Source organism: Mustela putorius, unplaced genomic scaffold (assembly GCF_011764305.1).
Source record: "Mustela putorius furo isolate JIRA1106 unplaced genomic scaffold, ASM1176430v1.1 tig00000738_pilon_pilon_pilon, whole genome shotgun sequence".
NCBI lineage: Eukaryota > Metazoa > Chordata > Mammalia > Carnivora > Mustelidae > Mustela > Mustela putorius.
The window spans coordinates 2,566,866-2,588,559 of NW_025421463.1; the positions used below are offsets into that span (position 1 = coordinate 2,566,866).

Genomic DNA, 21,694 nt, shown 5'->3' on the forward strand with positions numbered 1-21,694 from the left:
CCCAGTGACTGAGTCCCCCAGGTGCCCTGAATACAGAATTTCAAATAAAGCAGTTTTATTGGGCAAGTGATAGGGAGCCATGCTAGGTCCTTGAAGGGACAAATACCATGGAAAGGAAGTGGCCACAAGTAGGCTAGAAAACATGGGGTTGGCCAGGGGTTGGCCTGGCGATCTTTCCAGTACTCTAGCCACCTTCAGTGCCCCCCTTTCCCATGAAGCTCCCTGGTGCCTACCCTCACCCCTCCATGTCTGCCCTCTTCCAGCCTCTCTACAGCTTTCTGAAGTGTGTTGACTTTGTTGGCACAAAACTGTTTCTCACCCTGTTGTGGCTGCACAGCACAGCCAGAGCCTGTTAGCGAGGACCCACTTAGTGCGGGAAGGAACGAGCCAGCTCCCGGCAAGCCCGGTTAAGGAGCCAGGGCAGGGTGGGCAGGAGGCCACGGGACCGGGACACGCTGGGGGCCCCACGTTCACGGAGAACTCCCGATGGCGCTGACGGATGTGTGGAGGACACAGGTGGGAAGAAGGAAGAGGCCGACAGTTTGGAAGGTGGAAGAAAATGTAGAGTCTAACTGGGAAGAATCAGTCCAGAATTCCAGGCAGAGCCGAGACCGGGAGGCGCATGCTGGGAGTCGGTCATCTGACCTGGCCGGAGCGCGGCAGGAAGGGCTGTGCCGGCCGGGTGGCGTGGGGAGCTCCGAGGCCCTCCTTGGTTCGCTGGAGTGTCTCCCAGGGCGGCGCGTTCCCTCTGGCCACCCCATGCATGGGCCTGCGGAGGCAGCCGCAGCCGCAGCCGGCGGGGCCTGTTTTATCTCTGAGGATGCTCGCGCGGAATCCTGTCAGAGCATTTCCCCTGTCTTTTCTCAGAGCGTCTCTCTTTGGTCCCAGGATTTGTTTGTTTGGTTTTCCTCCCCTTCTCTCTTTCCAGTCCTCTGTTCTTATCCCCATCAAAAGAAATTTTTTAAAGTTCCAGTGCCTCCCACAGATGTCCAACCAGGATCATGCCCACAGCTGTGCTGTCAGAGGCCCAAGGCTGGAGGGACGGAAGTGTCCGGTTCCCAGCCTGGCTCTGTCCCTGACGCGCCACGACTGCGGGCAGGCCGCTCGCCCCTCGGAGCTCCCGGCTACACACGGCCACTGCCTCGGGCTGTGGCTCAGTGACACTGAAACGAGCGTGCCCGGCGCCGAGCAGGAGCCCAAGGGGACGTGGCTCCCCTTCTGTCCCCGGCAGCCTCCTCTCCTGGCCATGTGCTTGAGATAAAAGGAAAAGCTGGTCTTGCCAGAAGGGGCAGAGACGGGGGTCAACAAAAAATCTTTCAGGGCGTCCCGCTGTCTCCCAGCCAGTATCCTCTCTACCTGCTTCCCGCTTAGAACCAGTTTCTTCAGCTGAGGACTTTGTCCTCATACCCATGAAGGCACTGACACAGCTGGGCCGGCTTGCCGGGAGTCCTGCCTGGCTTCACGCATCCGTGGAGGAGCAAAGCTCACAGGCTGCTAGGATTCGAGGAACACCCGCGCCCCCTCCATGCTGACCTCACCCCCACCGGGCAGGGCTGAAGTAGGCGAATGAGTGAACACAGCATCTCTCTGACCAGCCCCCCCTCGCTTTCCTGACGGGCCCATGGCCTCCACCCTACCGTCCCGAAGACTGGCACTCACTCTCCCTGTTCCCCTGGAGCTGCCCTCCTTGACTGGATCCTGGAGCTCAGCCTCCCCAGGCAGCCCCTTCAGGGCCACACAGGGCATCCTTCATGGGCCAGGCCTAGCACCGGAGCCTCCAGGCCAGAGCTGCCACCCCGGCCACATTTTGTAGTTGTCAGTCAGTCACTTGGCCCACAAACGTGACTTATGTGCCTCGTGCACTATTTCAAACCGTGAGATACGGCAACACTCAAGACAGCCAGGTCCCCCTTCTTGTCAAGGACTCTGGGCTCCCTGGGGACCAGGGAAGACAGCAGGGAGATGGCAGGGACAATGGGATGGAGCAGCTCCGCGGCTCTGCTGGGGGGGGGGGGCTGAGGTCTGAGTAAGGAGGAGCCAGCCCTGCCAAGGTCAAGCAAGAACATTCTGGGCGGAGTAGCAGCAAGTGCCAAGGCCTCCAGATGGGAACAAGACCACTGGGGTCAGGGGACGTCGGGGAGGCCACGCACGGTAATTGGCTATTCAGGGTCTTTTCTGGTTCCATATAAATTTTAGGATTATATGTTCCATTTTTTTGAAAAAAGTTGATGGGATTTTGATAGGGATTGCATTAAATGTGTAGATTGCTCTAGGTAGTATAGACATTTTCACAATATTTGTTCTTCCAGTCCATGAGCATGGAATGTTTTTCAATTTCTTTGTGCCTTTCTCAACTTCCTTCACAAGTTTTCTGTAGTTTTCTGTCATACGCGGCAGTCGGGCGAGCAGGGAGGCGGCCAGTACGAGGTGGGGACCATTCACTTGGGCCTGGTCGGCCAGGGAAGGCCGTTTGTGTTTTATCCGAAGCCAGCAAGGAACAGGGCATGACACAGCTGGCTGACGCTCTCAGAGGAGGTTGTGTGCGGTGGCGGGACCAGGGTGGCAGGAGGGAGGCCCGTGGGGACACCGCCGCCATAACCCAGACCAGAGAGGAGCGTGGAGCTGGGCCTGAGGGGTGGGGGCGAGGAGATGTGTTTGTGGGCTGAGCTGACAGGACTGCACCTGCTAACGGGATTCGGGATTCCCCGCGGGGAATGGGCAAGGCAGGGACCCTGGCTGACTACCAGGTGTCGCAGCTGGAGTGTCGGTGAGCTGTGCTGCCATTGGCCAGATGGGAAGGCTAAGGGCGGAGCCAGGCCTTGCTTGGTTCTGTTCTGTTCCCAGGGGAGGTCGAATTAGCAGTTCAACAAGGGCTGCATTAGGTTGGTCATGCCTTTGGCAGTCTGAGTGCAGGCCGGGGGTTAGCCGTTGATGCCGACGCCTGAGGCTGGCGGAGCAGGCGAGCCCAGAGCTGTGTGCAGTGCTGGCAACTAGGCGGCAAGAAAAGCCACAGGACAGGGTGGCCTCTCCCGGAGCAGAGCCCGCCAGCGTGCAGCTCCCAGGGCATAGTGCTTCCCGAGGCGGCCTTAAGGAGGTCGTGCCCATAGAATGCAAAAGTATCTTTGCCGCCATCCAGCAAGGGGCTGGTACGTGCATGTTTAAAGGACTCTCAGAACTCAACAGCAGAGAGAGGGACAATCCTGTGTCAAAGTGGGCCAGGGACTGGATAGACACTGCCCTGAGAAGGACGCATGATGGACAGCAAGCACGTGGAGAGACGCTCCACACCGTCAGTCAGGGAACTGCAAATCAAAACCGTCATCAGCACCGCCTTGCACCCCCAGGATGGCTCTAATTTTTGAAAATGGGACAACAACAAGCGTTGGCAAGGGCGTGGAAACTCCGGAGCCATCCTGGTTTGCTGATGGGAACGGGAAATGGTGCAGCCACGTGGAAAGCGGTTTTGACAGTTCCTCCAGCGGTTACCCATGAAACCACCATGTGACCTGATGTGCTGCCCCTGCGTCTACACCCAAGAGGATTTAAACATGTTCGCACAAAAACCTGATTACGATGTTCACGGCAGCACTCATCACAACCGCTGAAGCGTGGAACGAGCCGCAGGTCCATCAGCTGGGGAATGGGTCGCTCCCAACAGTAGAATACTATTCAGGCGTAAAAATGAATGACCCGTGCTTCACCATGGATAGGCCTTGAAAACGTCATGGTATGTGAGAGAAACCAGACAACAAGGAACACATGCTGTTTGGTTGCACTGACAGGAAATGTGCAGAATAGGCCCATCCATAGAGAAAGAAAGTAGACAAGCAGTTGCCAGAAGCAGCAGAGAGGGGAGAATTGGGGTTGCCTGATCATAGGCACAGGGTTTCATTTTGGGGTGATGGAAATGTTCTGGAATTGGATCACGGTGATGTTCGCACCACCTTGTGAATGCACTAAAAACCACTGACATGTATGCTTTAAGATGGTGAATCTTACATACTGTGAATCATATCTCAGTTAAGTGGAGAGGCGCCTGGGTGGCATAGTCGGTTCAGCATCTGACTCCGTTTTGGCTCAGGTCGTGATCTCAGGGTCGTGAGATCAAGCCCCACGTCAGGCTCTGCGCTCAGCCAGGAATCTGCTCGAGGTTCACTCTCCCTCTGCCCCTCCCCACTCAGTCTCTCTCTTTCTGTAAAATAAATAAATAAATATTTTTTTTAAAAAACGTCTTTAAGACTATGTGGACAAATAAAATAGGTAGCATGTACAGGGAGTGGGGTTTGTCCCACACCCCAAGGAGGCCACATACAAGGCTCTGTGTCCAGTTCTGAGGATAGGCTGGGGTCCCCAGGGAAGGGTGACAGGGTGGCTCGCTAGCTCACACCTGTGTCAGGAGGGAGCGGTTCCAGAAGCTGAAGCTGCCCTGCTTGGAGACCACAGGCCGAGGGCTCCCTTAGGATGCGGCTCGTTGTCACTTTTACACTCTGGAAGGGACCTTACCATCCCCCAGGGCAAGTTCACACCTGCGATTCTCTGAAGCACTCACAGTGGCCGAGCTCACCGGTTGGGGACATTTGTTGGTGCTCTTTGTGTGCCAGGCACCGTGCTCAGTGCTTTACCGTGTTCTTTTCTTTAATTCCCGGTACAAGTTAGGGCACCTATTATCCCTTTTCTGTAAAGAAGGAGACCAAGGTCCCAAAAGGTTAAGCGACCTGCCCAAGGTCACACAGCAGGTTACTCACTGAATCTCGTACCCCAGCTGGTAAGGCAAGGATGAGCACCTGACGGTAGCGGTCACAGGGAGACCCCATGGAGACTCTCGTCAGGGGGAGTGGCCAGCGGCATCTCCAGTCCTTAGGGGCAGTCAGGGCTGCTCCCTGATCTCCGGAGGACCACGAGGCAGCTGCTAGGATTGAAGCTGGGGCCCAGATGAGGGATGAGGCAACCAGAGTGTCAAGGCCAACATCTTCCGCAGAGCTATGTCCTGTTGTGGGCTGGCTCCTCCGGTCTGGACATGAACAGTGAGCTTGAAGGTCTGGAAAGGTGACCTTACCTGTCATGTGCCTGACCTCTGGTTCCTAAGCTGGTCACAGGCCCAACCCGAGGGGCTTGGTGTCAGAGCAGGACCACAGTGGGAGACCCCGTGTCTCCCACATCTGGCTGACCTGCTGGAGAGGCAGGCGCCCCAGAGAAGGCCCCAGCTGATGCCCAGACCAGGAAGCGGACAGGTCCCAGGGGATCCCAGTCGTACCTCCCCCCCTGCCTTTGCCAGTACCTCTGACAGCTCAGGGAGTGTCCTGGATCTGGCAGAACCCAGGCCCCAAAGCTCTAAGACCCATGTGTATTTTACCCGAAATCTCATCCATCTGGTTCGCATTTATTTACACTTAACTCATCAAATGCAATTTTGCAAGAGCCGCTGGATAGCCAAGAGGCTTTTCTGCCTAAGACTCCCTTCTGAAAGGGGCCAGGGAAGGGCTGCGTACTCAGCCCTCAGGGACCAGCAGGGAGCTGTCAGGGTCGGAGGTCAAGTTTGGTTCTTGTGATGGACCGGGGCCTCTACCTCTGTTCTCGGACCCTCAGTGGGGTCTGTGATGCCGGAGCCGGGCGCAGGGTCTGACACATAGTAGGCTCTTGGCAGCCAGGAAAACATGGGTGGGGCCCACGCAGAACACAGAGTCTCTGTTTCAAATCGTGAAACGTTCGTGGGAAACACAAAGCAACCAAAGCTGGATCCAGAAGTAATTTTTAGTTATTATAAATAGCTGAAAACCTGGATTCTTGGCCCAAAGTAGGACAAACAGCCAGCTATTAATAAAAATAAACACTAGCACCTTGGGCCAAAAAGCAAACCTCAGGGCAAACCACAGTCCTGCCTGCAGAGGCCTTCCGGAACCGGATCGAGCTGCAGCGTGTTGGTGTCAGCTCTGGAAACCTCGCTGGGAAGCGAGTGCGGCCATCCCAGCGCATGGGCCCATCCCAGACACGGCCCTCTGGCTGGCCTGTGCCCGTGAGCGATGGGCACCCCCAGCAGAGCTAGGCAATAGTCACAGCTGGCAGCTCTCTCCCCGACCCGGCACCCACACCTCCTGTCAGGCCTACAGCGTCAGGGGGGCTCACCTGACCCCAGGGACTCTGTTTGGACTTGGTCTGTGGTGCCAGCATGGTCACCTTGGCCACCGTGAATGGGAGGGGTGGCCGGAGGCCTGGAGGTCAAGGAGGGGCATGTGGACTATGCCTCTGGGTGGGAGCTGCGGCGCAAGCCAGGACGGTGCCGTGGTCACGGAGGCAAACAGACGGGCAAGGCCGTAAGGAAGTCGGCAGCCTTGGTGACTGCCCAGGTCGGGGGTGGGGTGGGGGCTTCTCAGGCCAGAGTGGCTGGGATAGGGAGCAGGTCTGGAGTGAGGCCCTCTTTGACACCCTAGTCTCCTTCCCTCCCTCGAACCTTCTGTCCGCCTTCAGCTGTTGGCTGAATGAATGAGACGCTGGGCCTCGGGCTAGAGAGCAGCCTGCCCAGAGCAGAGGCCGTGTGTCTTCTATCCCAGAATACCTCGGGGTGATCTGTTTCTGAGGGTGTCCCCGCAGCCCCACCAGCAAACAGCTCCCTGAGGCCGTGACCAGCCACAGTTCAGCTGCCCCTCCCCTCCCCTGCCTGCACCCTTGCCCTCTGGCCCCGCCCCAGCCCAAAAGAGGGGCTCTGCCAGTCATCATGGCGCAAAGGTGTGTGTGTCCAAGAGGGGAGCACGGTCCCCAGGGGCGGGCAGGGAGGCAGCTGCAGGCCAGGGCCTTGCAGAGAATGATCTGGCTGGTCCAGGCGCCCGTGATGGAAGGCCACACAGGACCCTCACAGAGCAGGGGCTTTGCAGTCTGGCTGCCACAATACATCCCCCCGTTCCTCCGTTGCCAGTGAAGAGAGTTTCCCGCTGTGAGCCCAGAGCCTGCCCCCAAACCCACAGGGCCTCCTCTCTGCTCTGCAGCTAAGTCCCTGTGCCCAGGAGCTCCCTGACTTCTGGGAATATTCATTCTGCTGTGGCCATAAAGAAAGAGGGAGGACCATGAGCTTCAAGCAGGGTGCAGAGAAGGAACACCTTCCCCGCACACGGGCTCAGCCTCTGCCCGAGGCCGCACTGGCTGACGGTGCTCGGGCTTCTTCCCCAAGCAGCACTGATGGGAATGGGGGTCAGTGGGGTCCAGACAGAGCCAGGGTTTGTGAAAGCCTTTGGGGTCTCCTCAACTGGGGGTGTGCAGGCCACGAAGCTTTCAGAGCTCCTTTTCTGCCCAGGGGGTCACTGGCTCTTCCCCACCTGTGCTCTATCATGCCCACAAGGCTTTGCTTCCACAATACCTCTCGGTCCTCCAGCCTTATGGCACGAATCTCCCTGCCCTCCTGGGCCCAGCTCGCCATTGTTCTCTGTGCTCGGGGCGGTCCCGCAGCAGCTTGGTGAACAGGGACTTAACGGAGATATTCACTGACGTCCGGCAGCTCCTGGGGAGGGTGGCACATAGCAGGTGCTCAGGGTCTGTAGAGGGAATGAATGAACAAAATCATTTCAGGTGAATTTTGAAGGCAAGGACTTCAGTCTGGAGGAGGTGGGAGAGGGTACCCCAGGAGGAGGTACGTGCATGCATACGAAGGCGAGTGTGAACAGAGGGTATGTTCAGAGAACAGCAGAAGTGGGTGCCGCTACAGGAGAGATGGCACGCTGTGGAGAGCCTTGAATGCACCCCTCTGTGTGCCCAGAAGGAACCAGGACGGCTGTCTGCACCAGGGGACTGGCCTTGTAGCTAGTGAGCTCCCCATCGCTGGTATGTACAAGCACACGGGTGCCATTCAGTTTATCCTGCTAATCCTTAGTGCCTACTCAGTCTGACCAGCCACTGGGGTCGGGCATATAGGGGAGACTCACGTCTCTCCTCAGCCCAGAGCAGATACAGGATGACCAAGCCCAAGGTCCAGGGCAGGGCAAGTCCAGGCATAGGAGGTGAGCAATTTCTGCTGGGCACCAGGGAGACTTCAGAGACTAGGAGTTTGGAAGACATGAGCACATAAGATCAGGGCTGGTGTATTAAGCAGAAACACCCAGGAAACCAACTCTGGTTGCCATGATTGGACTTAAGTGTCCTCACTGAGAGAAGCCAGATCACAGAAGAGCAGGGAAAGGCTGTGGACCCGCACTCATCTGGCTTCAATTCCCTCTTCTTCCTGTTTTATAGCATTAGGCATATCTCTTCCCGTCCCGGAGTCTCCATTTTCTCATCTGGGAATCTGTCTGGTAAGAAACATGCCCCCGGTATGGAGCTCTGGTGCAGATCTGTGAAGACAGACCCTATGTGCCCCACTGATGAGTCCTAACCTCTCTGTCCAGGCTGCCGGCCCTGTGCAGGCGACCCCGGTGCTCCCTGGTAGGGGCGTGGTGGGAGGGGACTCCCCCACCAGGGCCCATCCTTGCACAGAACAGTTCCACGGGACGACGGCTGTGTACCTCCTGCAATCTAGGAGGGCTTTCCTGGGGGAAGCAGTCTGCATTTCCTCCGCAGATGGGGCCTGAGCACCTGCCACAGGCCACGAGCCAGAGCCAGAACTCAGGTTGTCTGACTCCCAGATGTAGGCTCCCTCTTGGCCATGGGGGATCTCTCATCCCAGAGTTTTCTGAGTCCTACAGGGGCCAAGGAACAATGTGTGCCCGGCTGCCCCCTCAGGAGGGCTGGGGGTTATGTATTTCCCATAGTGCTCTGCCCCAGGTCAACCGAGCCTCCCCCAGGCCCATGGGTAGCCGTCTCATGGACCCAGCCCTTCCTGCTGGCCACTCTCCAGACTTCACTGTGAGTGCCGTCGGGGGGCTGAGCCCTGGGGCGTGAGGGGTATGAAGAGGGCATCAGGCCCTTCATCCAGCCCCTAGAGAAGTTGGTCATGACCACGGGCTACCCAGAGGGATTCTGAGACCGTGGTTTCCTGCCCAGCTTGAGGGAGGCGTGTGTTTGGTCCACTGTGGAAAAGGGTGCAGAGGGGGCAGCCCCCTCTTCCCTCCTGCTTAATCTTGGGGCTTTGTCATTTAGGAGTGGGGAAAAGAAATGTTTACACGGCCTTGCATTTGTTTCAAATTATTCACCAGTGCTGGAGAGTCATTGTTCCCGGCTAGTGTAAACAGCACTGTCCCAAGGCCCAGCGCTCCGCCCGCTCATTGAAGTTGTCGATGTGCAGCGTCAACAGCTCTCTGGCTCCCGGCTCCCAGGGAAGTGGGGAGAGGGGCCAGGCCAAATGGGTGGCACTGGGGAGCTCATTCACGGTGGGGTCCAAGTAGTGTTTTCACACCATGCATTTGGCACTCAGGGCCTCTGTTTAGTTTGGTTTCCGACTGAACCTTTGCTAGAGCTGGGGAGGCTGAGGCACAGAGCAAGGAATGTGAGAACCACAGGAAGAAGAACAAAGAACGTGGTTCGAAGAGGACTGGGCTGAGTCCCACGAGCAGATCTCACCTTTACACGTGTGCCACCACACGTGCCTTTGTGGGGCGTCCCTGGGGCAGAGATGGGACGGAACCCCAGGCATGCTCTGGCAGGCTGGCTCTGGCTGGGCATGTGCATCAGGGGTTCGCAGACACGTTCAAGGTGACCCAGCTCCAGCCCACATTCAGAAGAGCTGGTTCTTCACAGGCGTAGTCTGAATGTGCTTGCTGGCGCAGCTGGCTTCGGAATGGGGCAAAGGCTCGTGCTCAGAAGGGGACAGCAGGTTCAAGTCCTGCCTTTGCTCCGAGCAGCTGTGCGACTTTGCTCAAGTGACTCTGGCCGTCTGTGTCTTGGTGCCCTCATCTGTACAACGGAGGCATCCGACAACCTCAGGGCATCCCCGTCGGGGCGGCAGCGAGGATGGAGTGAGCTGGTATCTGTGAGGCCCATGCGGGCACGTAATGAGTGCTTAAGGGATGTTCGCTTTGCGTTATTGGTAGGATGAGCAGAACTTGGTGCCCGGATTAGAGCCATTCATGGTCTAGTGCAGGCAGGGGACAGATCCCCGGAGGCAGACACTACTGAGGGGGAGGGGAGGTGCCCCCCAAGGGTGACACTGGCACTGGACCTTGAGGAAGCCCTCACTAAGTCAGAGACTGTGAAGTTTTCAGAATAATCCTTCTCTGGACTTCCCAGCTCCCCTGGGAGCGCACACACACACGCACGCGGTCTCTTCTCAGCAAGAGCCACCTTCCCCATTTTAGCTGTAACGGTTGGTGGCTTTTAGAGTTCAGAGCTCTGCCTCCCTCCAGGCTGCCACACAGCCGACATTTGAGCTTGCCGGAGAACAACAGCCTGCCTCAGCCCTGACCTCAGAGGCAGCCGTGTGGTCTCTCGGGTGGTGAAGCGGGCTGTCATCCCTAAGCCTCAGTGGGACCCAGCTGACACCGTTCCAGAGCTGAGTCCTCTTCTGGTTCAGTGCAGGTCAGTCTGCCTGGTTCTTCTGACCTGGGCAGATGTGAAGAATATCCACATTCTTTTCGTGCCAGCACTAAATGATAGCTGTGTTTAAAAGAACCATATGAAAAGCTTATTGTCAAAGTGTGTGTGTGTGCGCGTCTGTGTATGTGCATGCTGGGGGGGCAGGGGATTGGCTAGAAGCAGCCAGTAGCTCACCTTGGCTTTGTGGTTTCATGTTTTTGCCTATTAAAATGACAATACAGACATGGCACATTAAGGTTCAGGAAGCCCTTCTTTCATTAAACAAACTGACAGTGTAGGGGGTTAGGACTCTGGTAATTGAAACATGCTGTTCTCTTGAAGACCAGGACTCCATAAAGACTCTTTTCAGCCAAGAGCAGCCTTTGTGCCAGCGGCCTCTGGTCAAACTGAGTGTCGGCCCTGAGCTGTGTCTCTCCCGGAGAATAGGAAAGACTAGTCGGCGACCTTCCGTGGCTGTCTTGGCAGCCAGAGCTTAGGGCCTTTGGAAGACTTCCCCGTTCTCTAGACTTTTGAAATCAATTTGTGAGGCAGGCAGGCTGACCTGTCCTCTTGCCTCTCCCTGGCAGCCAGATCTTGTGTTACTGGTCGCGAATCTGAGGTGCGATTGAAGAAAGAGGGGGCATTAGAGTTGGGTTAGAGAGGCTCCGTGTGTTGGGGGCAGGCAGCGCCAGTTGCACAGTCTTCCTAGAGAGGGACAGGCCAGCAGTGTCAGTAAGATCACAGTCTAGGAGCCAGGCTCCCAGGTGGGACCTCCAGACAGGTGACTTGGCCCCTCTGGACCTGAATTTCCTCATCTATAAAATGAGCTACTACCGGAATCTGATGTACGGGGTTGCCGTGAGGGTTAAAGGAGTTAGGACAGGTCAGATACTTAGAATGGCAGGGGTCACACAGGATGCTGAGGGTCAGTTAGCATTAACAACCATTGTAACTCTCTACCTCTATGGAGTAACTCCGTGGAGTACTGTTATGGAGTACCGTGTAGAGTATGTCCATGGGGTACTACCATAGAGTACTGCTGTGGAATACTGCTAGAGAGGGTCACCGCAGTATAGCTCTGTGTGGTGTCGCTGTGGAGTATCACTGTAGTATGCACTCTGAATGAAGTAACACATTCAGTACATCCAGGGAGTATCAGCATACTATGGCTCTGTGCCAGATCACCGTGGAGCACCTCTGTGGAATATCACTGTAGGATAGCTCTGTGCAGTACCACACTGGGTACCTCTGTGGAGTATCACCATAGTATAGTGCTGTGGAGTACCACATGGTGTACCTCTGTGGAGTATCACTGAGGATGCAGCTCTGTGGAGTACCACACGGGGTACCTCTGTGCAGTATCACTGTGTAGTGTAGTGTAGTGCTGTGGAGTACCACAGAGGGTCCCTCTGTGGAATACCACTGAGGATACAGCTCCATGGAGTATCGCATGGAGTATCCCTAGTTCTCTCTGTGCAGTGTTGCCGTGGAGTACCTCTGAGTGTTGCTATAGCATCGCTCTGTGCAGTACCGCCGAGGAGTACCACATAGAGTACCTCTGTGGAGGGTCACTGTAGTGTCGCTCCGGGCAGTGCCTGCTGAGCAGCCTGGGGAAACTGATCACATCCGTGTCCCTCTCTGTGTCCTTGCAGATGTGGACGAGTGTCAGGACAACAACGGCGGCTGCCAGCAGATCTGTGTCAACGCCATGGGCAGCTACGAGTGTCAGTGCCACAGTGGCTTTTTCCTCAGCGACAACCAGCATACCTGCATCCACCGCTCCAACGGTGAGTACTGCCCGTGCTGACCGGGCACCCCCGCCGCCCCCCAGAAACAGGTGGGCCCTGGAAACTCCCTTCCCCGCGTCTTGATTCCGGGGGCCTCAGTGTCCGGGCAGGGAATTTTGGTGGCGGCCTGAATGGCCGTTTTGTGCTTCTGGTGTTGGTTCTGCCCGGAGCTCCTCCCAGCGCCACCCGCCGCCCGCCGCGCCGGGGCTGTCGGTGTTCCCGGTGTTTTTCTGTGGAGGTGAGGTGGGGCCACGAATGGGCAGATGTGACCAGAGAAGCTGTTTTCCTTTCTGGGCTGAAGGCCGGCTGTGGCCAGGAGGAGTGGGGCCCCATCCCCCATGGTCCCCTTCCCCAGAGTGAGCTGGAGGCCTGACCAGGCCGAGTGCCAATTTCTCGGTCCCTGCATGTTCACCGGGTCACCGGCCAGCAGAGAGTCCTTGTGGCCGGGAGCCTGCTGCCGTCTGGATGCCGGAGTGGGGGAGGTGGCGGGCTGGCCGGAGTGCCAGAGGAGCCTGGGCACAGCCCCAGGCTGGGACGGAGCCTGGCCTCCAGCCAAGGCCAGCAGGTGAAGGCCTTGGTTTCGGGGGAGGCTGCTGAGAGTTTGGGCCCAGGGCAGCAAGACCGTGAGGTGAGACAGCGGGCCAGAAGGCAGGACCCACGTGCCTAGAGGAGAGGGGCTTCTAGGTGGAGGGAACAGCATCTGCGGAGGCTTGGAGGCCTATCCCTCTGAACATAAAGGCAAGGTCTGGAATCCTGAGGCGGGCTGTGCGCCATAGCAGAGCAGGCTGTGGGCGAGGGCAAGAGCCCGCGCTCCTGGGGCCTGGCCTTTATGTGTGGTCAAGAGAGTGATGGTTTTAAGTTACCCGTTTTTTTAGTCAGTACTTTTTAATGAAAACAAGTTGGCCAGAAATTTGTCATAGAATTTTAAGACCCATTAAAACAGAAGTTTAGTAAGGAAAAAAAAAAGTAGATGGGGACAGAGGCCAGGACGGCCACATGGCCCCAGCCTGAGCCCCGTCCCCAAGGAGGAGGTGCTCGAGGGGCCTGGCCTGCGATCTGTGGCACCGGCAGGAGACCAGGGAGGGGCTCACAATGAGAGGGGACAAATCCTGGGCTCCGGGGCAGCCTGATACATGTGACCCAGTTCTGCTGCTCCCGGCCGGGGAAGCCCCTACCGCCCTGAACCCCGAGCTTCCTCACCCACAAAGTGGACATGCGGCGCTGACCCACCGGGGTCTTTGGACGGTGGGGCTGGAGCTCGGGAGTGAGGGGTGCCGCGCACTAGAGCTACAGAGGCTGCAAGGCGGGGCTTGGCGGGTGTGCTTGTTACCAGAGAGCAATTCCTGAGAAAGAAAAGAGGGAAACTCTTAAAAGTACAAAAGCCCAAGGCAAAGAAGCAAACTTACTTTCCTGGCTGCCTTTCGGTACTTGGTGCTTGTTTAGGCAGTTTCCTCAGAGACAAGACCGGCCTGGTGGTCCCCAGTGTCCCCAGAAGGACACGAAGACTGAGCACTGTGGCCCCTGGCCACTTGCCGCAGCTGCCTTGCGTGGACCTCCTGGCAGCCCGTGCCCGTGAGGCCACCCTGTGGGGCTGTGGGGCTGTGGGGTCGAGCTGCCCAAGAGGAGGACCCGGCGCCCAAGTCAAGTTTTATAAGAAGCAGATTTATGGGGAAGTGAGTGAGTGGTGGTGGTGGTGGTGGTGGGAGGGGGGGGTCCCACTTTCATCAAGGAGGGGGTTTTACAGGGGGCTGCTCTGAGCAAGTCCCTGAGGCCAGGTTGGCCTGAGCTTCCTTTCCAGCCAGGTTGTCCGTGCTCTGTTTCTTTGAAGAACGGCTTTCCCACGAACAGGGCTCTAGGTGAGGTCGCCAGGCCCCTGCAGGAAAGGGGGGCGCGCGGAAAGGGGAGCCAGTGCGATGTAAGATGAGAGCCCACAGCTGTGTCCTGTTTGTGACCGGGGCCTGGTCTGGCCTGGAGGCTACAGATGCCACCAGACAAACCTCAGCATCAGCCAGAAGAGTAGGGTGGGGGGCACGTGACAGTGTGGGGGCAGCGACACAGGCTGCTGTTGGGTCCTGTGCTCACACCGGGCGAGGCCCTCGCAGCGACCTGGTGAGGCAGGGATGTTATAACCCTGGGACAGGTGGGGAAGACAAAGCAGTCAAGTTAGGAGCCTCGCCCAAGGTCACACCATAGGGAAGTGGCAGAGTCAGGACTCCGGTGCAGGTGTTCAGCTGTGATGATGGGGCTGGTGAGGAGGAAGGAAGGAAGCCGGAGGAATAGACAGGAGTAGGCAGATGCCACATGTGAGCTGGAACCAGATGACCGGCAAGACCAGCCATGGGAGGAGTTGGGGGGGGGGGTAGCATGCCAGACAGTGTGTGTGCAAAGGCCCTGGGGTAGGAATGGACCAGGCTCTGGTGAAAAGCAGAATGAGGGGTAGGGTGGTGGAGCACCGCGAGCCAAGGGGAGGGGAGCCCAGGATGAAGGGAGTCTGGCAGGGCCCAGACCCCATGAGGCTGCTAGAGTGTGGGTAGGAGTTTGGATCACATGCAGAGGGCAGCCCTAGGAAATGTGCTGGTGGGGAGAGTGGAGGCCTTCAGAGCATCTCAGATACTGGACCTCAAATTACTTGTACAGGGAGCCTTGAGGCCACATGCCTCACCCTTCCCAAAGGCGCTGGGGAGCCAGATCCTGAGCCAGGAATTAAGATTTAGCTGGAACACAGATGTGGAGGCCTCAGCCCTAATCTTTGTTAACCAGCACCCACCAGCATACTGGTTAAAGAAGTCCCTTTTCTTATGAGGATTTTTGTGTGACTCTCCCAAATTTTATTATTTTTTGAATTTTTTCTAAAGATTTTATTTATTTGTTTGAGAGAGAAAGTGAGAGAGAGAGAGAGAGAGTGTGTGTGTGTGTGTGTGTGTGTGTGTGTGTGTGTGTGTTCAAGCAGGGGCATGGCAAAGGCAGAGGGAGACTGGGAGCCTGACGTGGGGCTCGATCCCAGGACCCGAGGATCATGACCTGAGCCAAATGAAGGCAAAAGCTTAACCCACTGAGCCACCCACGTGGTCTACGAATCTCTCAGTTCTTAAATCTGGGCAATGAGTCAGTCTAAAAAGCAGCAGACACCATCTTGGATCCCTCCTGAGGGACAAGTGGCAGCTTTTCCAGGGTCCCCAAAGGCTGTGTGGAAGGTCCGAAGAAGACGCTAAGTGCTCGGCCCGCTGCCTCCCTCCTGAGCCTCCACTGGCTGTGACAATTGCCCACCACAACTGTGTGTCAACCAGAGAAACGACTGTTACAGAGCTCGAAATCAGAGTGTCCGGGGTGCGGGGACCCAGCTTTTTCTGCACCTAAGTGTCCTCTGATCCCTGTTGCTGCTGGGACAGCCTGTGAGTCCAGAGCCATCTGGCAAATCAGACTTCTCGTGTCACCTGACTCTTCCTAATGCCCGTCAGCTTCTCGGAGCCTCCCCAGAGCAGAGAGAAACGCACGAGGGCTGGTTCTGATTAGAGGGGCCTGGATGCATGAGCAAGGTCAGCCGGGGTCAGTCTAGGCTCCTGGCCAAGAAACAAGGGCGTGGGACTCGGCCCTCCTGAGCGCCCCCACTTCCTAGGCACCAGTGCAAGCCCTGGCCTGAGGCACGTGGATCTGGCCAGGCTGAGGCTGGGAGTTCTAGGGTTTCAGCTGTGCTCTGTCTGCACCGGCCATGGGACCTCGGCGCAGCCACTCCTGCCTCTCTGGTCTCCTCCTCTGTAAATTGGGACCAGTGAGCCCCCGCAGGCAAGTGAGGGAGCCACTAGGGAGATGCTCTGAAGCAGGCAAATGCAATCCCTTCCCTGGGGTGGCCGCTCCCAGGCAGCTTCCTCCGATCTTTAGAACTCAGGCTCAGTTTGGGGAGACAGCTGTCCCTGTGTGCCAGCACTGGGCAGGAGGGGACATGGGTGCTGCTTCTGGCACCACTGTAGCCTGAGTTTGCTCCCACTCAGCCTTGGCCGCCAGTCCTGGCCAGTCCTGGCCAGTCCCAGCCTGCCTTGCCACCTTGGTGGTCGTGTGCTCTGGGAGCCTCTCCAGTCCCAGAGTGGATGGGCCACCGAGGAGCCAGAACCTTCTAGCTCTCTCTGTCCCGTGCCTGTTCTTTATTCTTAAATTTATGTCACGTCTGTGCTCCAAGAAGGTATTGCCTCCTGGATGAAATTGTCTCTTTCCTCCCAATAAAGAATTCTTTCTTTCGGTCTAAGTAGCATTGGCTTAAGAGGAGAAGGTGCTCAGAAAGGCACGGGTCTGATCAGCAGGGAGTCTGCAGGCTGCGTTTCATTCATCCTCATACCAGGTGTCTGGCGGGTCCCTGAGTGCCTCCTTCCCCATGTTTGATGCACGGGAACGGGCCTCAGGGCAGCTGAGCTTCTGTGCCCCCTCAGAGCCCGAGGCCCCCGCTGAGCCAATGCCAGCCTGGCACTCTCCCCACAGGGGCATCACGGGTTTACCTGAGTGCCTCCAACATTCCGGTTAATACACCTCCGAGCCTGTTTCAGTACAGCTAGGAAACCTCTTGCATTCCTCATGCAATGTCTCACAGAACTCAAGAGTTGGCATCAAGGTGACCCTGACTCCAGCAAAAATCGGAGGTGCAGCGTGGAATAGGAAAGTGCAGCTTGCTTTATGTTAAATGACGATGCTGATAGCGTGAGCTTGCATTTACCGCGCGGTCACTGCCTGCCAGACATCGGCACTGAGCACTTGTCATGCACGAGCTCTAAGTGAGCCCATTTTCCGGAATAAGAAACTGAGGCACAGAGATGTTGGGGAACTTGCCCAAGGTTGCCTAGCCGTCGCTCTGGCAGTCTGGCCCTAAAGCCCAGGCGGACTATGCAGAGGGTTCTGACAAGGCTCAGCTGGCACAGGCTACGTGAGACCCAGGGGAGGCCCTGAGGGACAGCAGAGACACCTCCTCAGTTGGCACCACCCGCAGGTCCCCACAAGGGAGCATTCCCTATGGCACAGGTGCTTTGCGAAGCATGGAGGGAATGGAAATTTCCTGAAGCGGCTCACCCACTGGGGAAGCAGCCCCAGTCAGCCTTTACCTCTTTTCTGTGTAGTTCGCAAAACCTTTATGAACTGGGGTTACCAAGACAGCCACTCCCCTCCGGGCGAGGGAGAAAGCTCGTCAGTGTCTGTCCCGGTGCGGAGTCCGCAGACACCTGGGCTGCCATGGCAGGTGTCAGCCGTTCCGTCCTGCTGCTGCGCAGTGGGTCTCACTGAGAAGACCATGGGGCCGGGGGTGGGGGGTGTTCCACGCGCCCACATGGTCGGAGACGGGGCTCCGGGCTCGCCGGGGACATGCTTGGGCTTCGCACCAGCTGTCTGCCTCGTGGGAACCTTATCACTTGTTTCGGAGCTTATAGCTACGAATGGTTGCCTTGTGCCAGGATGGCCTCTGTTAAATCAGTCTCTTAGAGCTCGACATGAAATAGTGTTGGAGTCTGTTCGTTTCATCTCCAAGTCTGTGAGGGTAAATACCCCAGGGCAGCTGAAGACAAAACAACAGGTTTTTTGTGGGGTTTTTTTTTTTTAAGATTTTATTTATTTCTTTGACAGAGATCATAAGCAGGCAGAGAGGCAGGCAGAGAGAGAGGAGGAAGCAGGCTCCCTGCTGAGCAGAGAGCCCGATGTGGGACTCGATCCCAGCACCCTGGGATCATGACCTGAGCCGAAAGCAGAGGCTTTAACCCACTGAGCCACCCAGGCTCCCCAAAACAACAGGTTTTTTTTTTAAACTTTTTATTGTGAAAGAGTCACAGATTCATAAGAAAATGCAAGAATAGTAGAGAGAGGTCCCATGAACACATAGCCCCGTCTCCCCGCTAGAGAGCATCTTCCGTCTCTGCAGAGCAGCACTGGCCCGGGGAGCTGGTGTCTGTACTGTGTGCGCACGCCGTTCTGTGCCTCTTCCTGGGTGCAGACCCGCGGAGCCCCCCTGCACTCCGCAGTGCACATCAGAGGGGCGCCTGCTGGCTCAGTCACATATGGAGCTCGTGACTCTTAATCTCGGGGTCGCGAGTTTATGCCCCACGCTGGGTGGAGAGATTGCATCAATAAATACAGAATCGTTTTTGAAAAGCATTCCCACCGTCACAGCGACCGCCTAGCTGAATACGCCGCTGGGCACACCGCCAGCTCTCGCCCTCTCTGCACTGGGGGCTGTACGAGGCCCCGTCTAAACCACATGCCTCGAGAGTGAGAGGAGGTGTGATTCATGGTGACAGGGCAGCAGGGATAGCCTGGGACTGTCCTGGGCAATCCGAGGCCTCAGGTCACCCTAATATTACCTCATTTAACACCTTGAACCTTTGAAGGGAGATGCTGGCTGCTCCCCTGTGCAGCTGTGCCCAGAGTCACGGGATGCCCAGGGCTCCCACCCCCGACCCGGGCAGTCTGGCTTCAGATCCTGACCACCTCCTGGGGCTGCCTGCCGCCACTTAAAGCAACCACAGCCATCCCACAGTTCACCTTCCTCAGTCAGCCGTGAAATAGGCTTCGAAAGAGAGGAGGGACTTCCTCACCCACCGGTGCTCAGCACCCCGACTGAGGTGGTGATGCCCAAGCGTGCACCCTGGGCATGACGTGGTGTGGCCTGGTGTGCTGGGTGGTCAGCGTGGGCCCTGGGCAGCAGCACCAAGGGGCTCGGCCAGTGGCCTGTTCGGCTCAGAGGGAGCGCCGTCTGGGGCCCGGAGCCTCGGAGAGGTGGAGCGTGTGGAAGAAGCCCCCGAGAGCAGGTGGCCCCCGAGGTAGCCAACTGGCAGAGTGAGTGGGCGGGCAGTGGGCCTGGGTCTCTTGGAGGACTGGGGAGGGAGATGGGCCGTGGCGCTTGTGGAGGGAAGGAAAGGGTGAGAGGCTGCTGGGACCATCGGGGTCCAGGCCTTGGTTGAAAGTAACGGATCAGATGCAGCTGACCTTGAAAAGCCACTCAAAGTAGGCCATGGTGACAGGCAGAAGCCCGAGACACAGGTGCAGGCCACCACCGCAGGGTCACAGACATAGAGCCCGCCTCCTCCCATCCTGGGCCTGAGTTCTGGGATCACCTGGAGCAGGAAGGGCCCTCAGCACCACCCCCTGTGGGGCCACCTGATGGAGCCTGACCGGCTGGGCGCCAGCTTTGCGCCAATGTCAGGTCACGTCTGTGCCGGGCGGGGAGGCGGCTCCCACCAGGCTCCTCTGCGTGCCTGATGCTCCTCCGATGTGGTTGCTCTGGATTTTGCTTCCAGCCTCACCTGGACTCTGGGTCTCCAGGCGCTCCCGCCCCCAGCACTCTTGTGCTCTTCCCCACGGGCCATCCGGCTGGCCTGGCCTCCCCTCTGGCCGGGGGTCCTCTGATAGCCAAGATTTCAGCTCTGTTCTCATTGGCCAGGGGAGGCCGTGTCCCTGCAGTCATTCTCGCCTGTTGGACAGTGAGTCCTGGACCCTGAAACCAGACCTGAAGTGGGTGCAAATCGGAGGGTCGGGATTCGGTGCTCAGTGGGTGTTTGGACTTGCTGTGAGTGTTATGGGCCACCTGTCAGTCCTGGGGGTCGGGGCATGGCCCACCATTTGAGACTGTCCCTGAACACCTTGGGGTGGACAGAGAGATAAAGCAGTTTTCTGGCAAGTGGCACTGGCGGCCATCAGGGTCTGAAACTTCCACCGGGGCAGTGTGGGTAGAGAGGAAGGTGGCTGAGGAGAAGAAGACAGAAAGGTGGACGAGGGGAAGGTGACAGGAGGATGGAGGGAAGGTGACAGGAAGGTGAGGGGAAGGTGACACGAAGGTGAGGGAAAGGTGACAGGAGGGGGAGAGGAGGTGGCCAGGCAAAGGTGAGAGGCAGGGTAGGCCGGGAGTTCTGCAGAGGCGTGCTGTGCGCAGGCGCGGACTAGTTCAGTGGCAGCTGATTCTGGACAAGGTGGGGCCGTGTCCTCTTTAACCGATGGAGCCCTGGAGGGGAGCCTGGAGGCTCAGAAGCAGCCGCCCTTCCCGGGACGCTGAAAATGCAGGTCATCCCAGCCCTCTCAGTCGGGGTCCTGATTCACAGATGTCCAGGAGAGGCTCGTGCAAAGGGCAGGCGCCGGCCCCCTGTCACGGTCAGCAGACGCAGGCCTGGCCCCAGCCTGGGGCCCGAGTAGGTCGCTGGGAGTTGACTGGTATGAGGAGAACTCGGAAATCTGGGGCTCCATCAGGGTTTAGGGGCTTGGGATAATTAACTGGCATTTCTGATTCCCCTGTAGGTGTCCTGAGGGCTTGGGGACAGCACTCTGCCGTCCTTACTTCACTCGGTGACCTGTGGCCAGGCATGGAAAGGGGCTGGGTTCCCCCAACCCCGCAGTGCTCAGAAGCCCCACCTCTGAGCCAGGGCCCGTCCTCCCGGAGCACACAGACCTGGGGAGGCAGACGCGACGGCGTGCGCCGTGGGCCTGAGCGTCCGTGTGTGGAGGGCCCTGGCACAGGGGCCCGGGGCGGCGGGGAGGGCTGCTGGGCTCACTCCGGCGGCAGAGGAGACCGTCTGCTTGCTGGTGCTGCCCTTCAGGTTCAGTCCTTCCAGCCAGACTCCTGGGAGGGCGCAGTAGAGGCCCTGCAGGACGGGGGCCCTCCAGTGGGCCACAGCGAGACGACTCCAAGGAGGCTGAGTGCGCCTCGCTGTCAGGCCCTGCGTCCACTGCTCCAAGCCCGTACTGCCGAAGAACTGGCTGGGGAGCTCCCTGGCAAGGGTTGCTGGGGAGTTTGGGCAGACCCCTGGGGGTGGGCCAGAGCAGAAGGCCACCAAGCCCGAGGAGCCGCAGAGCCCCAGGAGCAGCCTCTGGCGGCACCCACCTCCTGCCTGGCCCAGCGGCATTTGTCCTGGACCCTCCTTCCATGCTCCCCCAGGGCGGGTCCTTGACCATCCTCTGGACTTTGTCTTCCACCCTGCCCTCCTACTCTCACTTGCCCTTGGCCTTGGCCTGCAGGCAGATTGGACTCTATTCCCCCAACCCCTTTCTCAGCCAGCAGGTGCCCTCCCTTGCTAGGCTCACCCCCAGTCCTCTGCCGCTCAGCTTACACTCCCAGTCGCTCCCACGCTTGTAACCCCCTGGGAAGCGCTTTGGGTGAGCACTGTCATCCCCACCGCTAGATGGAATGCTGAGCTGGGCCACCCTGTGAGACAATACTCAGGACAGGGCAGGGGGGTGGCGGACGGACACATTTCTAATGCCAAAGCCAGTTTCTCTTCTGCTGCTCCATGCACCTCCAGACTCCAGTGAGCAAGCCTACGGGCAGACCCACGGTCCCTTCTCATCACCCCAGCCACATGCTGCGGCTGAGCCTCCTGCCTGTGCGCTGGGCTGCCGGGCTCCTGTGGCCTCCAGAGATGGATTCCCGCATCGCGGGATCCGGGCCAGGCCGTGACCCAGGGGGCTGCAGCATGGCTCCCGCAGGCCCAGAAGCATCCCCAGCCCAGTGCCAGGGCTTT

General features: G+C 58.0%; 1 protein-coding gene across 3 annotated transcripts in view; it reads left to right on the plus strand.

Moving 5' to 3' along the window:
- Window positions 1-21,694, plus strand: part of SCUBE1 (signal peptide, CUB domain and EGF like domain containing 1) — a 138,177-nt gene that overhangs the window by 39,130 nt on the left and 77,353 nt on the right. For all 3 annotated transcript variants that reach the window (XM_045083742.1, XM_045083743.1, XM_013045134.2), the window contains one exon: window positions 12,084-12,218. In XM_045083742.1, coding sequence (XP_044939677.1) covers window positions 12,084-12,218 — 135 coding nt within the window. The remainder of the gene's footprint in view (window positions 1-12,083; window positions 12,219-21,694) is intronic.